The sequence below is a fragment of the Prinia subflava genome, assembly GCF_021018805.1.
Source record: "Prinia subflava isolate CZ2003 ecotype Zambia chromosome W unlocalized genomic scaffold, Cam_Psub_1.2 scaffold_2cwr_NEW, whole genome shotgun sequence".
NCBI classification, from domain to species: domain Eukaryota; kingdom Metazoa; phylum Chordata; class Aves; order Passeriformes; family Cisticolidae; genus Prinia; species Prinia subflava.
This window is the reverse complement of record NW_026960607.1, coordinates 247544-268016: the sequence shown is the minus strand read 5'-3', so window position 1 is coordinate 268016 and position 20473 is coordinate 247544. Positions and strand designations below refer to the sequence as shown.

The window sequence follows — 20473 nt, the reverse complement described above, 5'->3', positions numbered from 1 at the left end:
ACCTTACTGAAAGGAAAGCATCAGTTTTAACTAACAGTAGTGGATATTGGAGAGGAAATCAGTTAAAGGAGTTTAAGTGGCAGCAAAAGCTCCAGGAGTCAATGCATAAGGGACTTGCTAGTTTTGCAGTAACAGCAAGAGCCCAAGAACACTGCATGTTCCCATACAGGATTCCAACATTCTTGGGGTGCCCAACCTCTCAGAAACATCATGAATACAAAACGAGCAATGTACAACATTTTATTACAAAAGTGTTAAAAAAAGTAATACAATGCAACAAAATACTACAAAATATAAGATCAGCTATTAAGCTACCTGTTTTACTTAGCTAAAAAGAAACACCTCACTATCAGTCACTGAATTTCAATAAAACCATTAAATATGCAGAACAGCAGAAACATTCAACAACTATTTTTTTTCCCAAACTGAACTGTAGCAGCCCTTGGCTACTGCTTACATTATAAATTGAAGTCTCCCTACAAAGAACTACATTACCTATACACAATTCTGTACAGATTTTTTATACTGAGGCTAACAATGAGCTGCACTTGAGTTCACATTCTTAGCAAAATATTGGATTCTGAGCATAAATCTTTACAGCACGACATTCATTTATTCTTCTTCCTCATCCTCTTCCTCCTCCTCCTCTGGTTCTGCTTTCTTCTTAGAACCTGCAGGCCTACCTGGGCCCTTTTTTCCTCCATCACTCTTGCTCTTGGCACGATATGCTGCAATATCCTGCAAGAAAAACACTGTTAAGTTGCTAGCAATAGAATGCTGAAGACAGATTTGTACTGCTTTAGTATTTCAATACTACAGTACTGCATAGATCAGAGACAGTGCAGACAGAAAAGCAGAATGTCCACCTTGGGATTTTCATGCTTAAATCTTTAAGCAAAAGAACATGCAATGCAGACAGTTTTAAGAATTTTATGACCAAAATGCTTTGGAGTCTGACTATGTTTGTTTTAGCAAGCAGGTGACCTGTTTTCTGGTAGTAAGGCATCTTACTGGTAAAATCTCTAAGACATGCAAACCCCACATCCAGGTTCACTGTAAGAGTTCCAGATACCTGCCCCGCCACATCTTTCCACGTCTTCTAAAGCCTGACAGAGGCTGACATAAGCTTTAAGAATTCTAAGTCCCTAATGGTTTGGGTACAAGACACAAGTCGCGTATTTATAGTGAGCTCTACAACTTAAACTTTGTTTTATTACTTTTACTGTACCTTTTCATACTTCTCCTTTAGTTTTGCAGCCTTCTGTTCATATGGCTGTTTATCTTTGGCCGACTGTTCGGACCACATTTCACCTAATTTCTTTGCTGTATCTCCAATAGACAAGCCAGGGTGATCATTTTTGATTTTTGGACGGTGTTCAGAACAGAAAAGGAAGAATGCAGATCTACATCAAGAGACAACGATTAAAGTTAAGTATCAAACTATTAAAATTAATACTTTTTTCTGTGTGAGAGGTGGGAGTCATAGAAACACTCACGGTGGTCTTTTAGGAGCATTGGGGTCCTTCTTCTTTCCCTTCTTCTCGCCTTTGGGAGGAACATAGTTTTTCATCTCCCTGTCATAACGAGCTTTGTCTCCTTTAGCCATTTCTTCAAACTTTCCTTTTTCCTTGCTTGACATTGTCTGTGAACACACGGAGGGGAAGGAAGAGTCTGGATGAGATAAAGCAGCTACTGACCCACTAACCCCTAAGCAGCAGCTGCTACCAGGGATCTTTTCCCAGCAGCCGCAGCAGGGGTGGGGGCTGACCCGGCAAGGTCTCAGCACGGCTCGGCTCGGCGCAGCCCCGCTCACCTTCCACCGCTCCGAGCACTTCCGCGAGAACTCTGTGAAGTTGACAGACGAGTCCGGGTGCTTCTTCTTGTGCTCCTCGCGGCACGTCTGCACGAAGTAGGCGTACGAGGACATCTTGCCCCGCGGCTTATTGGGGTCGCCTTTGCCCATGGCGAGGTCGGCAGCGGGTCCCTGCGGGAGGAGGTGGGTGGAGAAAGCCGTGAGGTAGAGCCGCGCCTGAGGCCGTTCCCGCCTCTCGCCCGCCAGCGCCTTCCCGCGCCAGCGCGCCCGACCCCGCCCCCCTCTGCCCGTGCCTCCCCGCCGGGGCCGCGGCACCTTCCGCCGCCAGGCGCCTCTCCCCGCCCCCCGCGGCGGCTGCGGCGGGCAGCCCGCCCGGCCCCGCCGCCCGAGCCCCAGACCTCCGGGGCCGAAGCCGCCACCGCCCTCCCGGCCCGACCCGCAGCCAGGAATCCCCCCCTCAGCCTCGGGCGTGCCGCCGGCCCGCCGCGGGAGCCCCTCGCTGCCTCTGCGCCCAGCTCCGCCGCTGGCGTCCGCTCCTTCCCGCTCTCCCTCCGTCCCTCCCGGCGCGCTCACGCTCCGCGGGTTCGCGGGCCTTGCCTGGCTGAGCGGAGCGGGCGACCCGGGGCTCTGCTCCCTCAGGTGCTGCTGCCGAATGGTGCCCGGCCGCGCGCTTTCCGCCTCTTCTTTTCAGCAGCACTGCCCGCCACAGCAAGCCGACCCGCGGCGCCCGAAAACCCACCCCCCGCCTCAGCCCATTGGCTGCCGCGCCGGTTCAAACTGCCCGGAGCTCCGCCCCCTGGCGCAGAGACCCGACGTGATTGGCTGTCTGCCGCTCTGCCGTCAGCGGCCGAGCTACTCACAGGCTAGGTCGAGCGCGAAGGAGTCGTTGGTGCTCCTACCTGTTGGAAGCGGTTGGGGTGAGGAGAGCGGGAGGGCGGGGCGGGGTGGAGCGCGCTGGGCGGCGATTGGGGGAGAGGGACGGTTTAAAAAACCGCGGGATCCCCGCCATTGGCTGGCGGGGGCTGCGGCCGATCTGATTGGGCGGAGCCCGGGGCCCGCAGCGTGGTTTAAAAATACAAAGGGAGGGGGGCCGGCGACTGCTGGAGTGCGGCGGGGCCCTCAGCCCTGCCTCTCCCGGCTCGGCCGCCCTCTCCCTGTGTTTTTCCCTCCATGGGGCAGGGGTCTGGGGGGCAGCAGCCGGCTGGCTGTAAAAGTGAAAAGAACAGGGCATATGCCTTTATTAATATTCAGCTCTTTATTAAAGTTATCAGCTCTTTATTAAAGTCATTAGCAGGATTGCAGAGTCCGACCGAAGTTCTTCACGCTGCTGCCTCCATCCGAAGGAGCAGGTGCTGTTGCAGTTCTTCACTCAGCTGTCCCCAGTAGGTGGCGAGTCCTTGTCTCCACAGGAACAGCTAGAAGCTCTCTCTGGTCAACCATCAGAGGGCAGAGCAGTGAGGGGTCTGTCACTGGAGTCCAGCATAGCAGACGTCAGCTCTTTACCCTCAGGGAAAAACCTCAAGAGTTTCCCGTTCTCTGTCTCAGTCACTTCAGCTGGCCGGCTCCCATTCCATTCAGACTCCTCATAGGTCATGGTGAATCTTCAAACCAGGCCAGGGGGTGAGTCCACTCCTTCCTTGGCCAGGGCAGCCTCTAATTCTCCTCTTTTGCATCTAGCTTCTCATCCTGGGGTGCAGTTCCTCTTAAAAAATCTTCCAGGATTCACAGGGTCGGTTTTATTTGCATATACAAATGCATATGCATTTGTCCTGGTCGAAGCAGAGGTATTCCTGCTGAAAAGGTAGTTACAGAGAACAATGACGGGGCAATCTAGGCAGGAGCTGCTCCTTTTCACATTTTAATGAGGTAGTAGAATGCCACCGGGCAGCTTTCCTTCCTCTTCAAACTTGCTGGGGTGTGGGGGTGGTACCTCTAGCCTAGCCAGGAGGGTCAGCGGCTTTCTGGGGACAGCAGAATCACCCCAGCTATGGGGTTCTTTGCAAAAAGGAAAAAACCCCATTTTTCTAAAAGGCAGGGTGACAGCACAAATAGGGAGGGAGGGGCGGGGTTGCATTCTGAGTGCTCAGAACTCTTTTAATATGCTAATGGGTGCTCAGCATTTTTCTCTGGGGGGATGGAGCTGTCTCGCTATGGGGGCTAGGACAGGAATGGCACAGCCCCTGCCGTCTGCGAAATTTGTTCATAACAAAATGGGCTGGAAGTTTGGTTTCGGCGCCCAAGCAAGCCCCCTTCCTGGGGGCCCCCGAGCCGGCCCGCCCTGATGCGGGGTAGGGGCTGCGGTGGTGCCCATCCCCGGCTCCAGTCCGGAGTCTCCCGCAGAAGGAGAGTGTCTGGTTTGTAGTGATCCCTGGGCAGAGAGAGCTGGTCCCCCTCTCCCGGGCTGGAGGGGTTTGGAAGAGCCCAGGGCTGCTTGTGAGAGGTGGGTTCTCCCCCTCAGGCCGGGGCAGAGGCACCGGCGCTGAGAAGGCAAGGTGTCGGCTCTCCGAGCTTGGTGCTCTCTGTAAAGTGCAAGCTGCAGCAGTGGAGAGCTTGGGACCCAATCTCGGTTGAACTGAGGTTTTAATGCAAACCATGCCTGTGGTTTGCATTAATGCTTTCGAGTGTACCTCTAGCAGCAAATCTGCCCCTTTGGGTCTGGGAAGAAAACTGAAGTTTCTATACAGTAATTTATACTTCCATGTGACCCCATGGCATGATACTGGTTTTGCTGGTGTTGGTTTTCATCTGTCTGATTATTTTCATCCAGTTCTCTACTTTGGGTAAATATTCTTAGTGTAATAAATGCGGAGCCAATTCCAAATTAATAAATGATTTTATTAATTTTTGAAAAAAAAAATTGGACAGAATTTCAGGTATGCCAACAGTCACAGAATCAGTGTCGAGTCTCGGGATCGGCACTGGGTGAACCTTAGCTGCGGCCTCTATCGCGCCATAGCCCCTCCATTCACACTGTCGATTCCGTGAATCCAGTTTTTATACAGTTGGGACAGAGCATTATTTCATGCTTTCTTTGTCTCTTCAGTTTTCTTTCATATTCATAGTGGTCCATCCTTGCTGCTTGGTCGGTTGAATCAGCTTTCCTTCAAATTCATAGGGATTCATCTTTGCCGTCTGGCCCATTGAATCGTCCTTCCGTGGAGAGATGAATATTAGGTATGACTTTTGGGAATCGCGTATTGACACGCGTGTTTCTGGTGGCGGAGTGCAGCCCATCTCAGTGGTAATGGTTGGGTCATTTGCAGCTTCATCTCTGGAGAGGACCCATCTTCCTCAGACTTCCTCTCCTTTTCTCTTGTAAATTGGGTCGTCCCCAGTTCCCAGCAAAGTTGTTTTCCATTCCAAATCTGTCTACTTTCCCCCCCAGCTTTGTATGATTTTTCCATTTATTTCAAAGGACATAACTTGATTTGTATTATACCTACATTATAAACACGAATTATCCTACATCATTTTTCTCATTAGTAATCTAAAACACTCTTGTTTTTTCAGGTGTAGTTTACAGCCCTGGTGAAAAGCAGGTTATGATTTGTTTACTGAAGATGTGATGCATTCAGTTGAGCTTTAATGAGGTTAACCTTCCTCAGTGGTAAAAAAAACCAAATCCCTAAGATATGTGAGAGTATTGAGTAGCTGCAGGTGTGATGAAATACTCCCCCCTGCAGCCCCCCAGAGTTCCTGGGCTAGCTCAGATCCTAGAGGACTTTGGAGGAATATTTCAGGGACAAGGCAAAAGATTCCAAAAGAGGCTCTAACCCCCAGATGTAGTCCAAGACGTTTGTTCTAGATGGTTTCCAGGGGGGGAAAGAAGACGAATGAGGAGGAAGAGGGCCTTATCTAGGCTCCTGCTAAGGAAGAGATCATTGGAACTCAGACAATAGGGTCAGAAAGGGGAGGAAGGATTAAACTACATGATTACAGACTCCAGGGGTCTCTGGGGAGGGGGAAACCATTCCCCAGAGAAATACAACATCTCCTCCTTTTTTGTTTTACAAGGTTACAAGAAAAACATTAGGTTCATTTTGACACGGAGTGTGATTTTTCCCACTACTTACAATTGATAGGGAAATCAGACTGCTTTAGGTTTTCCAACTCTATGTGGTTGAGTACAGTGTGAGAGTGGTCAATGTCATCTCCAGTCACCCCCATTCAGACTTGCTCATTATAAGAAGAACTCATCAGGTACGGTTCTTCAAGCCTTTCTCGTTTCTCTTTTGACAAGTGCAGGTTCACATGGAACAGTTCACTAATGCTGTAGTAAATGCCTCCTTTATCCCTGTTTCATTTTAAGCTTTGTCTGTTTGCCCAAACTGCAACCCTAAAACCCAAAATCCACTACAGAAGAGGATAATTGGGAGGTAAATTGACAGAGCAACCCCAGATATGCATTCCCTCTGCAGATGCCGAAGCCTTTACAGGCCAGTTATCCAAAATCTTCTATCAGCTCACTTATGTGGCTATTACTTTTGATAGTGTTTACCATACAAATAAAGCTTAGCCTTTCTTACCTTCTAAAATAAACATTTTCATGGGGAATGTTTCATGTTCCAGTTTGGGCTTATTATTACTGTATTCCACTTCTCTGTAGCAAATTAATGTTGTTAGTTCTGTGTAAGTCTATCTACCCACTTTGCAGAGAGTTGTTTTGTCATGCAGCTTTGAAAATGCCCTTACTTCATATTTTACATGGAAAGCACTATTTTGTTTGATGACTTAAGCTCCCAGATGTGTCACTCATTTACTCTGTGGTAAACTGCCTCTGTATGACAGGTTCTTGTGAAGTATTTTCTAGTTAATAAAGCAATTGTAAAAGATGGTAGAATTTTACAATACTGGTGTGTACTGAGTGAATCGTAGTACAACTATTGGTGTCTGTGGTGTAAAAGCATTCCTTGTTTGCCAGACTGACCTAGACGCTCTCTGTCAGTTATGGGGGGGGAAGCTTTAGGTAAGTTTTATTAACATTTTCACTCTTTTAACATTAATATTGCACATTCATGGAAAAAAATTACTTTGAAAGAGTATTTGGAAATAGTGTGATATAATTGCAGTAAGGCTTCCGCTGTTGCATCTGTTTTTATATCTGCTCTAAGAATATGAAGAAAGTTACTGTGGAAAAGCAGGTGGGGTGAGAAAGTGTAGTTATTGCTATGGAAAAAAATGAGATCTGCCTTTCAAATTATTTAATCAAATGTTTTAAGAAAGTAGGATCTTTAGATGTTCTTACTTGGAAAAGAAAGCTTTTGTACACTTTACTAGATCCCTAGAGTGTTACATCATGCTGTCTCATACAACACAGGGCACATAAGAAAACAAAGAGTTGTACTTCTTAACGTCTGTCTGTCCTCCAACAAGGAAGGCAGTATTGAGAATTTTCCATGCTTGAACATGATACTGGAAGCTTCCCACAGCAGTGCCAATGCTGAAAGCCACACACAAGAATGCTGATGTTAGGAATTTGTCATTCCCAAATCTGTGCCTTCCTCTCAGCACCCTTGTGCCTGGAAAAGCACTTCTCTGCTTCCACAATAAGCTGTCACTGTTTTTCATTGTGCCGCACTGTTCCTTTTCAGACAAAAACACAGTTTCTGTCTCCAGAGATTCAGTCACTGTTACTCTTCTAAAGCAGTGATCTGTGCAGTATTGACTTTGGTCGGTATGCGTGGTTAATTTATTAACCACGTGTGCATGACAGTTGTGGGTAAGAAGCATAAACTCCAGAACCTAGAGTTTACTTCAGTGTGAATAATTCTGCTCATGAAATGACTCTTTGGTTTTATAGCTCTCTGGCTTTGAGCCTTTCGGAGTTTCTAATCTGCTCCACAATTTGGGGTGCTATTGTTAACTTGGCCTAGTCTTCAGTAAACTGCAAGTGAGGAGAGATAAGCAATGAGGCTAGATATGCTGGATAGAAAGTAGAGAAAAGACCAGATGGGTGAGTCCGGTTTACGGAGCTGAGAAATAGATTTAAAGAAAAGTATGTCACGGACAACAAAAATGTGTAATGGGAGTGATACTGCTTTGTGTCATACTGTATCTCTTGGCTTCTGTGGGCTGCTTCTGGAGCTTTTCTGGATAGTGGTGTCAGTATGGACAAAGCAAGGGAAGAAAGGAACAAAGGCCTTTTATTTGAATTACATCATCAGCGGATCCATTACAACAGATACTGTTCAGCTGAGAAGATTGCAAACTGCAGTTGTTTGACCTTAACTCTGACCAAACTTTCATTCTGATGTAAGTGTACTCATGTAGTGATGCTGTCAGTCTTAATTCAGTCAATTGGATAAGGAAGCTTTACTGTCACTTCCCAGAAAATCTCCTGCTAGCCGAATTCCTGTATGGAATATGCCTTAATGTAGCCTAATGGCAGTAAAATTCTGCTTTGAAAAGCTATCACTCTTGATTGATAGGCAATTTCTTCTTCTGGACCTGAAAAGTCAGTGGATGAATAATGAAAGTGAGGTAAAACTGCTCTCAGTTTTAATCAAACCAAACTTCACTCACAGGAATGGAAGATGTTGAAAGAAAGCAAATTTAGCTTTAATCAGCAGGGAGTTTTTGTTACAGAAAAAAAGATTAAAATTCAAGACACAAAAGGCATTTAAGTAGGTCACTGCTTTGCAAACCCTTTTAATGTGAATTACAAAGTCTACAGACAGCAACAGTGTTGTCGGCCTATTTTTTGTGAGCATCTCTCACTAGATCTGTGGTGGTAGCTTTAGGATGAAAAGCAAAAATCAAAACTATTTAAGCTACTGCTTACCTAAATTCAACACAAAACCTATTTTGTTGTAGTGTTCCAGTTATAAGCAGTTACTTTCTGTGTACTTTGATAAAAACACATATAACTGCTGCTGCCTAAAAGTTTACAAAATTGGTATTTCTGTAATATCTTAAAGAATTGCATTTAAGATAATGTATTTAAAGTTCTCTAGTTTTTCTGATATTGTATAGCATGTAAATAATATGTACGTTGTAAAAATGAAATATATTTATCCTTTAAACATTAGGTTTTTATTATGCAGGCCATTGTAAAGCCTGCATAACCTGTTAAGCAGCTCATAGGCAAATGGAGCTGTATTAGTTACCCCAGGCTGGGTTAGTCTGAAAGCTCAGGAGCTTATTTTGACTTTGTGCTGTGTACCCAATACCTAAAACAAACGCAGCCTGCATGAGACACTATCCGAGACAGCTGCAGAGCAAAAGCTGAAACTGCAGTGGTCATACGTTAAGAAATAAATACAACAAATCTCTTCTGGTACTAACAGAGATAATAGGAACAATAGCAATTCCTGATCACACTGATTATTACCTGAACTTTTTCAGTCTTAATTTGGCAATAACTTTTTTTTGCATTGGGTTTACAAGCTTTTAACTTTTTTTTTTGCTTTTTGCTTTTCTATTCTCCTTTCACTCACTTTCTTGTTTACATTCAAAGCAGTACTCATGCAACATTTTCCCCTCAAGCTATTTAAAATTTTTCTTTGTTTTGCTATACTGGTAATACCTTTTTACATGTTTGAAAAGAAAGCTGCAATTTGTCTTTATATATTGGATAGCTTCACAGGCAGCTTAGAGGGTCTCTGAAATGTGGGTAGTCCTTATTTACAGTAAGAATATGGTTTAAATGGGTAAAAAAAGTTTCAGTTCTTCTCTCCCCACCCCCAAACTGTTCCACCATTGGTAAACATTGGTACTTTGCCTGAAACATATACACAACTTAAGAAAATAAATTTAATTGCCAATAAAATTGTTCTGTATTTTGTGGATTGGATAGCATAGTTCAAGAAGTTTTTTTTTTTCCTTCTAAGCTATAAGAAAAAGGGTTGGACTGCATCTGGCCTTGGAGGTGTGACACCCAGTGAGGAGGTCCAAAGAGGCTGCAGTCACAGTCCAGCTTCTGAATAGTCATGTTTGACATGCTGCTGGTGCTTGCTGCTGCTAGAATGAAACACCTGTCACTCCATGGTGACTTACAAATATGGATACATTTCTACAGAACAAACCAGAATGCTTTGTTTGTACCTTTGTCTAGTCTGAGGGACTGTTTCCTTCTGTGGTCATGTGGTCATGTGGTCATGTGGTCATGTGGGCTAGAAACTTAAAATTCTACCTGGCAGTAGAATCTGTTTCCTATGTCACTGCAGCTCTAAAGTCTCCTGGGAAAGAGAAAGAATAGTGGGAGTTGACAAGGCTCTGTGTCCTGGGCTGCAAGAGGAAGAAGCCAGCAGAGATAAGCAGGTTTGGCTGGTAACAAGTGGTACCTCGTAAGCACTGTGATATTCATCAACACACTGGTCTTTGTCTTGCACACAGGTACTGGAAAAGCTTAAATTAATTTCAATAGGTCTCATTAAACTTAAATGGGTCTCAAGTGTTGGTCGTGTGGCATGCATCCTGTGCCATTGTTAATGTAAACATTGCTGGGAGAATAATTTATTCTGTTACTTCTGGCAACTAGTGCTGTGATATGTGTCATAGAAATGACCACGGGATACAAAGGTGATCTGAGACTAGAAAGAAAATGCTCAGGAAGTTTTGAAAATTTTGATTGAATCATTAGTCTCATTTTTAGTCCTATGGTTCCTATGAGATTTTTCCACCAACTGGTGATATAAATGTATAATTTCCCTACAGCACCCCAATTCATACCTTACTTTGTACTGCTAAAGTACTTTACAGTAACAGGAGAGGTTGTTTCACAGCTATTATGCTACTAGAAAATGTGTCTGTGTGTAATACTAGTCCAAAGCTAATGCTTCTACTCCAGAGCCCCAATTCTTGTGGAAAAAAAAAAACCCAAACTTGAAGTTTGATAAACCTGCGGGACAATGGTTAATCTTCATCATTTAGTGTGACAGTGTGTGAAGTTAAGTAGAAGCTCTCCCCAAATACTGACAGGGATAAGCACCTGCTGCAAATGAAAAATAATCAGGGAGTGGCACAGTTCTGCATTTGAAGAAATAAATGCAGAAATTTCAAGTTGTTCCCTGTCAAAGATAGGTTTTCTTATTCAAAGCTATGGAGAAACTAAATAGCAGCCCAAAACATGTCTCTTCCAGTTTTTAGAAGTTGGAAAAAAAAAATCTGTATCTGCAAACTCTCAACTTCAATGTAAGCCTTTAAGAGAGAAACCACCCTGATGAATACACTCCAGTTCTAAGGCATGGTCATGTTGAGCAATTTCTATGTTGCTACACTTTATGCTACTAATTAGCATTTATATAATGCTAAGTTATTGTAATATGTATAAATACTAAAAGCAGAGAACTTATTTTCTAGTAGTCAAGGTTTACTTTGTAATGATATGATTCATTTTTGAACAGATTTTTCATTATGTAATTAGAAACAGATAATTGCACAACAAAGAGGTGAAAGTTGTGAGGTAAAATATCTGTACTATTATTTTCCTAATTCTGACATAATTTACAAGATTATGTAAAATCCTGTTCCAGCAGTCACTTCTGGAGAGAGGTAAGGATTTTTTTTAGTGCCTGTGAATAGCTGTAATAGCAAAGTTGTGTCTTATTTGTGGTGTTTATAACATTAGTAAATATTAAAACCAAATACTTGGATAAAGAAAAAAAACCAAACCACCAAGTTCTAAGCCCATATTTGTTTAAAACCTTTAATGTTGAAACTGGAGGGTGAGGGTCTCTTTTTAGTGTTCTGTGGTTTAGGGTATGTCCTACAGCAGTCAGACATACCTTCACAACTGTAAAGACTAGAAGCTTTATCAGTATAAAAGCTGAGACTCTAATATTATCTTTGAAGTAAAGAAGTTGAGGTTTGAGAGCATTAAAGATGAACAGCAGTATGTAATAAAGAAGCAATGCTTTTTGTCAGCTGCTATGTATTGAATGTGATAATAGCAGTAGGTACTATTCAAACATAGGAACGTAGTGTATTCTGCCTAGTGGCCATTTTTGGTGACAAACTTTGCAAAACATTTTAGCTGATCTTCTTCCCATAATATTTCTCAGTTAAAGGTTTATTGTCAAGTAATATCAGCAAAAACCAACTGCAGTTCAGAACTATTGTTATGCTTGAGTTTGTTGGAGTATAAGCCTATCTATATCTTTTACCCAGAAGGAGCCCTGCATGAGGTCAGGAAAGCATTTCAACCCCAAACACATGTGTAATTTTATTAATTTTATTTTTATAAAAGTGTCTGCATTAGTATCAGACTATTTTGGTTTTACTAAGGGAATCCAAGTATCTGACTGATGGCTGGTGGAAGAAGTGTTCACTTGTTCCTAAGAGACACTTAAAACCTGCTATTGACTTCATCAAGACCTAAGTCAGACCTAGAGATGGTTATAACTGTACTGCAATGACAAGGGCACTCAAAGAGGCTTTAGGGCTACAGAACTTTCCTATTTTCCTTTCTGTAAAATGAATCAGAAGAGGACATGGGAGTGTAACAGAACCCTGTAGTTTCCAGGATCCTCTGACAAAACCATGAAGATGGTGTAGTGTGTGTTATACAAAGCAAGAGGTTAAAGCCATTGTCAAATCTGAATTTCCATAACAAGAAAACAGTGGCTTGCAAAATGCAAGACTGTAACACAGAGTATATACAGTGCTTTTGTGGTATCAAGAGTGCATTAGAGACCAGAAGAATTTACTGAAAAGATATGACAGTTTATCTTACAGAGAAAAAAAAAAATGAGCAAGATTTTTATTTCATTTCAAAGGATTGAAAAATAATTCTTAAGCAATATACTACATTGGTCTATTACTAGTAGTTACATTTTTATTGCATTACACAAAACCTCTGGGGGTGATACTTTTCCACAATATGTTCCAGATAGCTGCTTTACCTTTCTGAAGAGTGTGAGTGATAATTTAGTGTGGTCTCTTTCTAACTGTGCAATCTCATATAATGTGAAACAAAATGTTAATCAAAGCAACCTGGATGAACAAGAGATCAGTGACTGAAACACGCAGATAGAGGTGCACTTGGGTTGAGTGGAGGCTTCTGAGGAGGAGGAAGAAGGGTGTTGAAACTGAGGGGTGCCTAAGGCAAAGCAGGAGGTAGTGGCTTCCCTGCTTCTGTGTGGTCATTGTCTTTGAGCTCTCTCTCGTAACTCATCCATCATCATTTAAGTCCACCAATGAACACTTTGTCAAGTACATTTAACAAAGAACATAACATTTGCACCTAAGAACAATGCCTTCCACAGTACATGGGTTTATCAGTTTTAATCCTAAATTACTCTTAAAATAAAATGTGTAGTTTTGGACCTTCTTTACTGCTTTAAATCTTTTAATAAATGCCTGTGTTATATATACTCTTTCATACATCTTGAGTTTCCATTGTACAAGGCCAAATGCTTAAAAAAGAAAGACTGGCTTCAGACCTGGAAATAATTCTGGTTTAAGTTATGATTTTTTTTTCTATTACTGCACTTCTTGAACCATATACAATAAGCTCTATGTGTACAAATACAGATAAGGTTTTGCTATACAATTAATTATCTGAAATTATATTTTAACTATCCTAGCCTGAAACATGTAAAGAAGTAAAAAATACCTCAGTCTGTAGGCAAGTTCCAATATTCCTGTGCTTTCACTCTATGCTTTAACAAATTTAGACAATAAATTGGAAGCAGAGCAACAGGCAGTAGCAGGTTAGGTGGTGCTGGAGTGGGAAAGGAAAACAAGATACTGAAAAAATTCAGAAAAAAGAAAAGGAAAAATAAAAAGAATAGCACTTGTTTCTGGTAAGGAAGGAGAGATTTGGTCACTGTTCTTTATCACAGCCCCTGAGTCCTTAGGTTGCTTTTTTATTAAAATCACCAGGGTGTGTGGTGGAATTTGCAGAATTTTTCAAGTGTTTTAAAGGAATCTTTTTTCACTGAAGTAGTTACAACACAACAAATGAAACGTGTATTTGCTGAGAAACATGTATAGCAATAGTTTTTCGTATTATTCCTTTTGCTAACAGGATAATCTCAGATGCTGAACACAAGTGCACTAATGTACCCTTGGACTTCAAGTAAATGGTACCTGCTGGGAAAGGGAATCGTCCTCCCCAGCTGAACTTTATGCCATGGAAATGCATACAAAGTTGCATTTCAATAACCTCAGCCCAATAAACAGAAAGATCACTATCACCATGAGGTTTGGGTGCTGATGGTAGTAGATTGGGAATTGGAATTGCTTGTGCTATTACTTGACCTTTAGGAAGGAAAAAGGGAGGATGGACACAACGTGCCCAGAGAACGATTTGCTCTGGCTGTAATGGTAAAATGCCAGGAACAATCTCGATCTCAGAGCGTGTGTGTTTTGTGTCTCCAACAACAAGATACTCATTGTCAGCTTGGTGTAAGGTTGAAACTGGTTCAAGGTCAAATGTTATTGTGTGCCAGTCAGGTAAAGAAAAGACCATGGGAGAAGTAAGTTCAAGCCTAAAAGGCTCACACTTACTTTTTGGGGTAATGAAACCTGAAGGTTTTTGAAGATCTTGCACATTTAAAGAATCACTCTCTTTTTCAACTTTTACAACCTGGCGACCTGTCTGATTTTTTCAGCACGTGGGACAGGTTCACGCCCCCCTTTTCGTTTTTTTTATGTTGGAGCAGACTCCCCTCCTCCTCCCCTCTCCCCCCTTGGTGTGTGTGATGTTTTGTTTTTAAAGGGACAGAACCGCATTATGTGTCCCTCCTGCCCACACTGGTGACATGTGACTCTCCAAGCCACTGGTGGTTGAGGTGGAATGGTGGCTGGTGCCACAGTCTTGCTTCTGAGCCCAGGTCCTTTTCGCAATTGTTCTGGGTCTATGATGGCTCGCTTCGTCCGCGTCTCAACGAGGAGATACAGGGTTGGTGGTGGATGAACAGGGAGTTCCTAGGATGACTCTTGAAAACCTCATTGGCATTGGTTTGCGCCACTTCTAGGATCATCTTTTGTTGTAACTCTGGGTCTTCTATTTGACTGTCCACCACAGCATGAAGCTGTCATGGGTTGGCACTGGCCAGATGCTAATGCACCCATGAGTATATGTTTTTCCTAACAACTACTGTGGGATGTGATCAAGAACAGAGCAGAGCAGTCCCAAAACTTGAACAGAAAAAAAATTTATTAAACTACATAAGAACAGAAAAAAAAACCAAAACAACCTAAACACACAAAAAACAGAAATGAAAACTTCCCAGAAAATTTCTTCTCCTCCCCCAATTTCCACCCCTTACACATTACCCTCCATAAACCAAAACCCTGGGTTCTAAATCAAACAATCACCACTCAAAAAAACCCCTAATCTTCAATTCAGCAAGGGAGAGAGGAGTCTCTCTCGCACCATAGACTGCCCCCCAGAAAACACAAGTCCACCCCTTATGTGTTTCCATGTCACCCATGGCACCACCCGGAGAAGTCTGCCATGGTGACACTCTTTTCCATGTCCAGTGCTCTCACCACTGTCCATGGGCCAAAGCTGCATATAGGGCTCTTTTAAGGATGCTTGCATGCCGGGCTCTCCCCATCTTTCCCCTAGGGCCGAGGGTTTCTAAGAACAGAGATCTTTCCTGAGGGCAGAGGGCACCACCACACCCTCTTCCTCTCTTCTCTGTTCACTCCACTCTTACAGTGCCGGTCACTGCAGCAAAGTCGAGCTAGCTGCATCCACCCAAATGCAGTTTATGTTCAAAGAGACTCAAGTTAAGTCTATGGCTAACATTATGCAAGAAAAGTCCAGCCCAAAAGCCACTCCTCTTCATCACTGCCCATCTGGGATTCTTTTCATCTTCCTAGATTCTTTTCATCTTCTTTTGTCATCTCAGTCCCAGGCTGTCTCTCTCTCTCTTCTTACAAACCACCAGCCACGAGAATCAATGTCTAGAAAAGTTTTCTTCTGCTAAGAAAGAGTTAACAGTTTCTGGCTCCTGGCAGGGTTGCAGGCTCAGCACATCTCTACACAGCCGAGAACTCCCTCCCCCCCCCCCCTTCCCGCTCTTTCTTCACTGCCGGCTGCCGCCAATATCAATTCTGAAGCTCCAAAGCTGTAGTCTCTCTCCTGGGGGGGAAACAGGGACAGAAGGCACCTCCACAGTCTTCCACCCTTCTATCTTGAAGAGGCTCCGCATGGCTTTTTTTCCCCTCCCCTCCCTCACCCAAGCCTGTGAGCTGGGGGGAAGGGGAGAGATGTGTACTCACCCTGCAACCGGAAACAAAAAGAGGGACAATCCCTCTGAAGTCCTTGCTTTTATCTCCTTGTGTTCTCAGAGGCGTGTCCAACCTCACAGTGGCTACCCCAGGTGCCAGCATAAAACCTGACCACTGATTGGTTTGCCCACAACTTCCTAGAAAACTCACTCCCCCTCAACCACGACAGAAGCCTGTCTGTAAAATCTAGGAAGGGCTCAGAAGGAGACTGTTTAATAGAAATATAACTTTGTCTAGCACCTTTGGTAGGCATAATTTGGAAAGCCTTTTCGGCAGCTCCCTTCACACGTTGGAGAACAGGCTGAGGTATACCTCCAGCTTGCTTGCATGCTTGACCCTAATCTCCTTCGCCACTTATATGGTCTATTGTAATTGGATTGTTTTGTGCGTCGACTGCACATTCGGGGATTTGCAAAAGCTCAGGAAGGAGGTCCTTTAACAACCTCTTCCATGTCCTTTCCCACAGAATATATTCTGTGGGGGGAAGGAGGCATGAAAATAAGTCTTTGAGGTCACTAGGAACTAACACATTTGATGAAAAAGTGGTTTTAATAAGCTTTTTAAAAATTCACTTTTTCTACCAAATTCTATTTGAGCTCTGCAAAGCTCTTTTTTGCTTTGGTGAGAGAAAGGTTCCCATTTTGGATGGGTTGCCCTTTGACTGTATGTAACAGGGGCAGCAAAAGGAATGACTTCTAATTCTTGTTGTGGGTTTAGGCTTTTGGGCCAGTCACTTCCAGGTTCTGGACTGTGGGAACCGGATGTGGGACTGTAGGAACCAGAAGTAGGAAGTTGGTGGACGGAGCTGCACAAAAAAGGGGCAGAAACATGGGCGGAGTCACAAAAGGGGCAGAGTTTCCCAGTGATGTCATTGGGGGTGGAATCCTGGGGGGAGCCAGGGGAGGAGTCAGGTTGACTGACACAGGGGGAGGAGCTGAAGGGGCTGACTCAAAGGAAGGGGTGGTACCCGGAGGGTAGGAGGGGTTGGGTGACAGGAAAGGGTTGGTCAGAGGGGAGGAGATAGGGAGAAAGGGATTGTGGGAAGTAGGAGCACATGGTCGAGACCAAGCCATGAGGCCTTGGCCATTTTGTTCCCCTTGGGAACCATTTTGGAGGATGGAAGGCAAACAAGATTCAATTTGGGGATTTTGAACTGGGACAAAGGGAAAAGGGAGAGGGTTTAGGGAAATTTGTTTGGCAGCAGGCACTTTGCTGCAGGGGCAGGGGTGTTGAGAAGGTTTTGGGGAGGGAAGAGGGATTGGGACAATGGGTTTGGGAAAGAGGGGTATTAGGAGGAACTGGGGAACACTGGGTTGGTTGGTTCTTCATTTTCTCTGGGTCTTTTTCCCTTTCTTGCTCACTCATTACAGCTTGGATTTTAGCAAGCAAAGAATAGAAATCATCCCCAGAAGGGTCCCCTTTTTGGTTAAATCGATCATTTTTGAATTTACAATGTTATAGATGACCAGGGATAATTCATGTTTTTTTGTTATATGTTGTTGAGACTATAGGTATAAGATACAGTTCACTTCTAAGCAAGGGGTTTGCCCTGGAAACGGGCAAGCCCAGGCTTGTAAAGTTACTTTTCAGAAAGGACAAAGGTGTAGCTGGGTGGAGGGATGATGTTAATCACCACCATTAAGGAAGGAGCCATCTCTTTGTCTGGCGACAAGGACTACTGAGGGTTCAGTCATTGAATGTTTACACGAATCTCAGACAACACATCGAAAGAAGACACATCTCCCAGACAACATATCAAAGGAATATATAAGGGGACTTGAAGCAGGCGAGATTTTGTGAACAGAGGGGGGGGGGGTCACATTGAGACTGTGACAGGTGTTCACCCAGTGTCAATCCCAGATGTGGAAAATAGGGTTATTTAATTCATGTTCTATAAATAATTATGGACTGGAAACTGTAATATATTGTATAAAGGTATGTGTGTCTGCTCAACCCGCACGTTTCACGGACTTCTGTAAAACACCTCTCCTGATCTCCCTGGTCCAAAAATAGAAGGTGAGAACACGAGGCACTGATGAGACAATGAACACGGACCAACCTACCCCTGCCTACGTGCAGCGAAAATTACCAGGACTTACACCAGTCGAATGCTACGTGCAAGAGGAATCATCACACACTTCTACGACGGTTAAATTACTCAAAGCAAGGACTAACTCTGGACATTAGCATTTGAATGGGCCAGGGGACCCTTTCGGGATTTAGTATAAACAAAGTTAATGGCCGGTGCTTAGTGGAAACAATGGGAGAAAGACTGCCGAGGGTGAAATTAAGGGTATTTAAGTTAAGCCTCTAGGTGGGCAAGGTGTGAACCCAGCTAGAGACTCCGACTGCCAGGTTCCGTGTCTCTGGGTCACCCTTGACTCATTTTTTCCCGGGAGAAATTCTGTCAAGTAAGTGTCGCTGTTTGTGGGGTTTTGTTTTGTTTTTTATTACTTAAAATTCTGTAATTTGATTCCAAATTTTGTGATTTGAATTTTAATAAACCAAATTATTGAATTTGGTAATAAATTGTCCTGGCATTTATAACACCAGGTATATCAACATTGTTCTTTTGATTGCTGATATGTTTAAAATTCTGTTCTATAATTTCTTAAATTAATAAAAAATATTTTATTAATTTGAAAATTGGCTGAGCATTTATAACAACAACATTCCAAAAAGTTGCACTTTTCACATCTTTAGGAGATGTTATAAATGCCAATCCAAAAGTCCCGTTGAAAATATGATTTGGTTTATTGAAAGATCAAATTACAGAATTTCAGTAAAAAAACCCCCAGCGGAGTTACGTTGATGATATACCTGGGATCGTCAACGGGTGAACAGGGACACAGTCTCTAGCACACTGCAGCCCCCCAAAAGTTCACAAATTTGCCTTGTTTGGGGCTCAGGTTTTATACACTTTATTTTGCCCCTGGCACAAGATTTCCCCATAGTCTCTTTGTTCCTGGGACCGGTTATTCGAATTCATAGTCGTCATTGGTCAGCTGAAAAGATTTTTCTCCGGTAGGGAGAGGTGCCAATTTCAGGCTTCCTGTGGGTGAATGGAAACCGAGGTTTGTGAATGGAAAGGCGTTCTTCTGCAGAGATCCAGGCGATGATGGTGCTCTGATGGTTCTGCTGTCCACGGGAGGAAGGACTGATTGCTTATCTTAATGTGTCCTCTTTTCTGATGCCAACGAAGGAGCCAGGATTTCCCGACAATTCTTTGTCTTTTCCTAAATGGTAATTCTAGGGTGGTGCCTGCCTCGGGATCAGTAAATTCCAAGAAGGGCTGGAACTAAGGTTACATTTTCATATAACTAACATATTTACAGTGGTTACTTATGATTTTTAACATACCATAACCCATAAGAACACGAATTAACATTCCATGTGTTTTACAGGAGACACACCTGGAAAATGAACAATCAACCAGCTTATAAACTGTTATAAATGGCCAGTCAATTTCCAAATTAATAAAATAGTTTTTATTACATTTAAGAAATTACAAATCAAAAATTTAGGCAAACCAGCAATCAAAAGTGCAATGCCGATAACCCAGGATTGACACTGGGTGAACCACGGGCACAGACTGAGTCGCACTGAGACCTCCCCCTGTTCACAAATTTTACCCGTTTCAGGGTCCCCTTAAATAGTCTTTATTTAGCCTGAGATCCCCCAGTTCTTTGTGCTATTCAGCAAAATCACATGTTAAACTGACTCTCCACAGAAAGAAGAATAATTTCAGTTTTTCATTCAGTTCCTTCCTTTGCTGAATATGTTATGAACGAATTAAAAACTGCCCGTGGGTGCTGCGGTGGTCCTGGAGGGGGCTGGGCTATCCCTGTCCTAGCCCCATAGCGAGACAGTCGCACCATCCCCCCAGAGGAAAACACAGAGCAACCATTAGCATATTAAAAGAGCTCTGAGCTCTCAGAATGCAACACCCCCCCCTCCCTATTTGTGCCGTCACCCTGCCTTTTAGAAAAATGGGGGTTTTTCCTTGTTTCAGAGAACCCCATAGCTGGGGTGAGGCTGCTGCCCCTCGAAAGCCGCTAAGCCCCTCCCAGCTAGAGGTAACCCCCACACTCCAGCAAGTTTGAGGACGGAGGGAAGCTGCCCCGAAGGAAAGCCGCCCGGCGTCATTCTCCGACCTCATTAAAATGTGAAAAGGAGCAGCTCCTGCCTAGATAGCCCTGTCATTGCTCTCTGTAACTACCTTTTTCAGCAGGAATACCTCTGCCCGACCAGGACAAATGCATATGCATTTGTATATGCAAATAAAACCAACCCGGTGAATCCTGGAAGAATTTTTAAGAGGAACTGCACCCCAAGACGAGAAGCTAGATGCAGCAGAGGAGAATTAGAGGGTGCCCTGGCCGAGCAAGAAGTGGACGCACCCCCTGGCCTGGTTTGAAGATTCACCATGACCTATGAGGAGTCTGAATGGAATGAGAACCGGTCAGCTGAAGTGAC

General features: G+C 43.7%; 1 protein-coding gene across 1 annotated transcript; it reads right to left on the bottom strand.

Annotated features, from left to right (window-relative positions):
• Positions 1-226: 226 nt before the first annotated feature.
• On the bottom strand, positions 227-2569 carry HMGB2 (high mobility group box 2). The gene is made up of 5 exons (XM_063424303.1): positions 2411-2569; positions 1814-1984; positions 1497-1642; positions 1229-1403; positions 227-738 (listed from the first exon to the last, which is right to left on the bottom strand). Exons 2-5 carry the CDS (start codon positions 1961-1963, stop codon positions 613-615), a joined length of 597 nt encoding a protein of 198 aa, XP_063280373.1. The 5' UTR covers positions 1964-1984; positions 2411-2569; the 3' UTR covers positions 227-612.
• Between the last annotated feature and the right edge of the window lie 17904 nt (positions 2570-20473).

What these genes read in the sequence shown, in the direction of transcription:
- HMGB2 (XM_063424303.1), bottom strand. Translation starts at nt 1,963, where the DNA reads ATGGGCAAAGGCGACCCCAATAAGCCGCGGGGCAAGATGTCCTCGTAC. An exon ending in AGTGCTCGGAGCGGTGGAAG is followed by an intron (nt 1,643 to 1,813) that starts GTGAGCGGGGCT and finishes GTGTGTTCACAG; the next exon opens with ACAATGTCAAGCAAGGAAAA. An exon ending in TAAAGGAGAAGTATGAAAAG is followed by an intron (nt 739 to 1,228) that starts GTACAGTAAAAG and finishes TTTTTCTTGCAG; the next exon opens with GATATTGCAGCATATCGTGC.